General features: G+C 32.4%; 1 protein-coding gene across 1 annotated transcript in view; it reads right to left on the bottom strand.

The window, feature by feature from the left end:
• Positions 1-5,789, bottom strand: part of LOC125041213 (mucin-2-like) — a 24,979-nt gene extending 19,190 nt beyond the window's left edge. Inside the window, exon 1 of the mRNA XM_047636051.1 lies at positions 5,694-5,789. Within this exon, the coding sequence (XP_047492007.1) occupies positions 5,694-5,771 (78 nt within the window). The 5' untranslated portion in view covers positions 5,772-5,789. The remainder of the gene's footprint in view (positions 1-5,693) is intronic.
• Positions 5,790-6,000: the final 211 nt, after the last annotated feature.

Genomic DNA, 6,000 nt, shown 5'->3' on the forward strand with positions numbered 1-6,000 from the left:
CACTTTTATTGACTTCTTCATTTAGTTGGAGGCTTCTTTTGCTACGACCATCTAAAGAGCCCAAGTAGTTAAAGGATGATACCTGCTCAATTCCTTGTTCTCCCAGCTTGAGGTTACAAGCTGGTTCTAAATTGGACAGTAACGACAGCGTCACTGGAGAAGTCGTTGCAAACTCTCCGCAGGTGGCGATTAAGACTGTATTGACTGCGTAGCGAAGATTGTCCAGAAGCGTGCCTTTCCCTTTGAGTCAGCCAGGAACTTTTTCTAGTTCTCTCAGAATTGTTTCGCTATACAGTTCTCTCATGATTTTTTTTTTTTTTTTTTTTTTTTTTTTTGTACAAGCTTCTAATCACTTTGTAATTTTGTCTTCTATTTGAATTTGCTTCAGGATCTTTTGTTTTTTTGTGGCTGACTTTAAAGGCCCATCTGAGTTCTTTGAGAATACTATTGCCGGTATCCAATAGCACGTCGTCGTCGTAGTTGCCATCATTAAATAATAGTCTTATGTATTCCCATCTTGGCTCGATGTCGTCTCTGATTTGCAAGACTTTCCCTTCCGGGGTTTGGTACATTTGGAAGCTGAAGCCGATTTTCTGCTGCTTATTTCTCTCATCTTATGAAACATTTCTTTGGGGTTCATCTAGATGCTCGGTTTCTGTACACTTTTCTTCTATCCACTGCTCTTTTTTATTTCTTTGTTGACTATCTTGCATTATCTAGAATGTGAATGTTTATCTCTCTCTGTATGTGTACACACATATATAATTAGGTACATATATGTATATCATACGTATACATATATATGTATACATATGCATGTATATATGTATATATACACACGTGTATATACACATCTGTGTATATATATGAATATATACATGTGTTTATGTGTATATATATGTATACATACCTAAACATACATATAAATATATATATATATATATATATAAATATGTGTATCTACATATGTATATATACATAAATTTATGCATGTATATTTATATGTATATGCATATATATGTATATATAGGCATATACATGTATATATATGCATATATATGTATATATGCATATATATGTATATATGCGTATATATGTATATGCATATTTGTGTATATATGCATATATATGTACATGTATATGCATATGTATACATATATATATGCATATATATGTACATGTATATGCATATGTATACATATATATATGCATATACATATAAATTTACATACATAAATTCATGTCTATATATATGCATGTATATGTCTATGCATATGTATATATATGTATATATGCATATATGTATACATATATATGCATACATGTATATATATGCATGTATATGAATATATATTCATGTATATATGTATATATGCATGTATATGTAATATATATGCATGTATATGTATGCATGTATATTTATATATCATATATGTATTATGCATATATGTACATATATGCATATAAATGTACATATATATATATATATATATTATATGTATATATGCACATACATATATGCATATACATGCTTATATATATGTACATATATGCATGTATATGTACATATATGTATATATTTATATACATATGCATATACATATATATATGTACATATATGCATATATATGTACATATATGCATATGTATGTACATATATGTATATATATGTATACATATGCATATACGTATACGTGTACGTATATAAATATATGTATACAAATATGTGCATGTATGTATATATTATGAGTATATATACATATATGTACATATATGTGAGTGTGCGTGTGTGTGTGTTTGAATGTTTATGATTATGTATATGTGTATCCACCGACTTCACAGCAGTTGATGTCATTATCGGTTCGAACAGAGAAGGGTGGAATAACATTGTATTCTTTTGACCTTGATCTAACACACCCACACACATAGCTTTTGTTTATATTCGTTTTTGCTTTGATATATACATACAGAACGCACACACATATATATGCATATGTATATATATATATGCATGTGTGTATATATACTTATATATACACACATATACAAATATACATGTAGGTATATATATACATATATATATGAATATGGTTGCTTGTGTATATGTATATTTCATTGGATACAAGAACTACATTCATGTCTATTGTTCATCCATAACAAGGACTAGGATTTTTTTTTTTTTTTTTTTTTTCATGCAACATATTTGCATGTACACTTATTGTACCCCCTCCAGAAAGACAACCTACCCAGTGGCAGAGTAATACTCGTAGTGATAAGGATATTTTTGAATAAATGGCACACACAAACACATTTTCACGTATGCGCGCACACCATATAAACACCGTTCGATAGTGTAGCTGTCTTTACTTGCTTTGTTTATACTAGTCGTATAAGAGAAAATACGTGAAAGGCGGATTTACGATGACTGTAATAGGAATGAAAATCAAATCTGTCGCTCTTAACATTCCTTGTTGAAAGTCATGTTATATTTAGTCACATACTTACAACAGATGCCGCTTATACAAATACACAGTAGCGTTTCATTTGTAAAAACATATATGTATATATACGTATGCATACATATTCAGTATGCATATATATAAAAGGAAACACAAATATAGCTAAAACTAAAAAACAACTAAAAATTGTGTGTAATATTCATCTAGACTAGCACGAATGGTTAGATCAAGGTCAAAAGAATGCAAGGTTATTCTAACCTCAGTTCATGCAGATAATGACATCAGTTGGTAAGTATCATAATAATAATAGTTGAATTTCTTATGCAACTAACGTGGTGATTTCAACAGGAGCGGCTTGAGCCCTTGTTCGTGACGTTATACCCCAGGTGCGTTTTAAAAATGCAATTTTGTAACCGCCGGGGCAGACCTTATATTATTAGCCTTAGGTTAGATGTCTACAAGATGTCTACAAAGCATAAAAGTCAATAAATTGATCATACTCTGTTATGATTTTAATTTTAGATGTTCTTATAAAAGGAGCAACAATTACCACTAAAATCCCAACTTTTTTTTTTCTTAGGGGCAGCAGTTTCTACAGATCAGAGCTCGTGTATCAGAATTAGTATTGTTATTGTTATCGTTATTGTTAGTATTACTGCTATTATTATCACCATTATTACTGCTATTATTATCATTATTACTGCTATTATTATTATTATCATTATTACTGCTATTATTATTATTATCATTATTACTGCTATGATTATTCTTTTTACTATCTTTTTTTTTTTATTGTGATTATCACTTTCATTAGTATTGTGATTATGATGATAATTATCAGTATTATCATTATTGTTATTTAAAAAAAAAAATGTGGATATGTAAGTTTTAAATTTGCGATCACTAAAAAGAACAGGGGCTATATAGCTTTGTTTGGTACACAGCAGTGGAGAAGGGGCATGAATCATTTTCTCCAGAAGAGCAGTTAATATGTTTATCTTAAAAAAAAAAAAAAAAAAAAAATGGCGGGACAATTTTTTTTATCTCTAGTATCTAATAATCTTAAAATGAAAGTACATTCGTTTTGAACAATTTGATACGAAACATTTATGCAGTACGGTAAATATTGAGTGTTCATCATATCGAACATGTTATTTTACATTGGAAATACAAAACTGAACCACAATTTACCACAATTCTGTGCAAAGCATTAATTGGGTTAGCGAGTAACAGAAGTCATTGTTTTAACGTGTTTCACAGCTGGGTCGGGTACGTAGAGGCGATGGTGACACTTGCCTTGAGTTTAGCATTTCGTAACGCTACGCAGCTAACAATTTCACCGGAATATGTACTTCCGTTTTTCGACCCAAGATGCCTCTTGGGTCGACATGTACAGACATGCTACTTAGAGATAAAGAGAAGACTCATAATTACTAATACAAGAAACGTCTTTGTAAATGTGATTAAAACTAAATATTTAGCAAAAAATTGCGTGGGTTTGTTTCAACGTCACCGTATTGCTACAAACCGTTCCGTTCGAGCGTATTCTTTTATAGCACAGAAAGGTACTCCGTGTTTTCCACACTGTTTTAAAAAAAGAAAGAAAAAAAAAGGATCGAGCATCCTATTGTTTCGTCAGGGCTGTTTGTGAAGCCAAACAAATCCTTCAGACGCCATGACAGTGTGTCAAAGCGTAGCTGCACAGAGATTAGTTGTAGGTACAGCTGCATCATAGTTACTACTAAATTTATCTCGGCCACTCACTTTATATATCTGGGCAATGACTGGTTTTGCAACCTGTGGGACATACAGCACAAAGAGTTAATAGGTATTTTGCTATCATTGTACTATTGCACTGTGATAGTTTTTCTTGTTTACTAATTGGTTTTCTTTTCATTCAATATTTTCACGAATAATTTCTTTTGCGGTTTGGAAACTATGTACGACATCTACCGAAGGAGAGGGCCTGAGGAGGGCCTTGAGGAATGCGACTGCAAAATGTGATTTTTTTATAATTGGCCGTGAAAGACTAATATGCTGTTAAGTTTGAACATTTGAAAATGACAGAAACTTGTTGCAGCGTTTTTGTACGATAGATCATCATATAACCCACAGACAACCTTTTGCACTACTTACTCCCGCAGTTTCTGTTATTTGTCGGAAGTCACTGAATACTGCAAACAAATGCCTGCATCTGTGTATCTTACGTATAAGAATTGTATTGAAATCTCTACCGAGGCCATCACACGTAGGTCAGTTTTGTCTCTTGATTTTGGGTCACTGTCATGGCGGCCTCAATTTCGTGCTGGCTTTAATTTGCAAACAAGAGCTCAATCCATTTTTAGTTTTGAGATCAATGATTTTCCAACGAGCTGCAGGGCTGTGCTGCAACAATACGGAGGTTCGTTCGATCTCATTAATTTTGCTTTTTACAACCTAATTCAGCAGAATTCTGCAATCTTTTCCCCGCCAAAAAGTGGTGTTGATATTTTTCGATGGGGTGAGCTTAGGGAGCACTATAAGTTATATGCGCAAAAAAACGTCTAGTTCAGATTCTTGGAGAGTATCGTAAGGTATTTTTCTCAAGATCTATGAGTATAATATGTCTTAACCAAATTTTCTCAGATTTATATTTAGAACTAGAAAAAAAGTAAATCATGTAATGTAAAAAATTGAAAATTCACTTTTTGGATGGCTACCCTGTATGGGCTACAAATAATCCAGAAATAAATAACCACAGTAAAGCTTTATCGATGACAAAACCATTACCTCTTTACTCATATTTCCTAAAAGACTGCACACTATTTTTTTTTTTTTTTTTAATTAAACTCCTTGAACATATATCAGTACCTTTAAAATTGGAAGACAGTAATGTGTGTTCTCACAATTTATAATAATGTCCAACAATAGTACATCTTTAAAAATCACAACATTAGTCAACTCGCATATTTCTTTTTCAAAAATCTAAATTTTCAATAGTTCATAAGCATTTATTTAAACAATATTCTCCTTGCTTGGGAGAATATTGGAATAATTACAGTTATCAGTCAAATTTCTTTTCCCATTGAAACATTTTGAACAAAAGGGTGTTTCCACTGGCTTTGTAGGCTCTGGATCATGAGACACAGAAAAAATCACACGTATATAGTATATAATAACTACGCGAAAGTAAAAGTTAGTCTCAACAGTACACTTGAAAATGTGAAGGGAAAGGAAGAAGAAATGGGATCCTACCGAAGCCGCTGGGTGAACACACCCACTCAGCCAAATCGCCGACACCGCCAGCAACAGGAAGACGCCCCTTGGAACCATGGTGCTGTGCACTTCTGTCCTAAGCTAGGGCTTGTGGAAAACTGCGCCTCTAAGATACTAACTAGTCAAGGCGTAATCTTGAAACAACAACTGGCAGCACTGATATCGCAGGTGTACAAGTATTGATGAAATTTCCCAGTGTGGGAAGAATTTGATTTCTTGCTAGAATTATAAAACCACACCTGTTTTTTTCCAGTGTCATTCTTTCACAAATTTCAACATCCCCGCA

Source organism: Penaeus chinensis, chromosome 30 (assembly GCF_019202785.1).
Source record: "Penaeus chinensis breed Huanghai No. 1 chromosome 30, ASM1920278v2, whole genome shotgun sequence".
Taxonomy (NCBI): domain Eukaryota; kingdom Metazoa; phylum Arthropoda; class Malacostraca; order Decapoda; family Penaeidae; genus Penaeus; species Penaeus chinensis.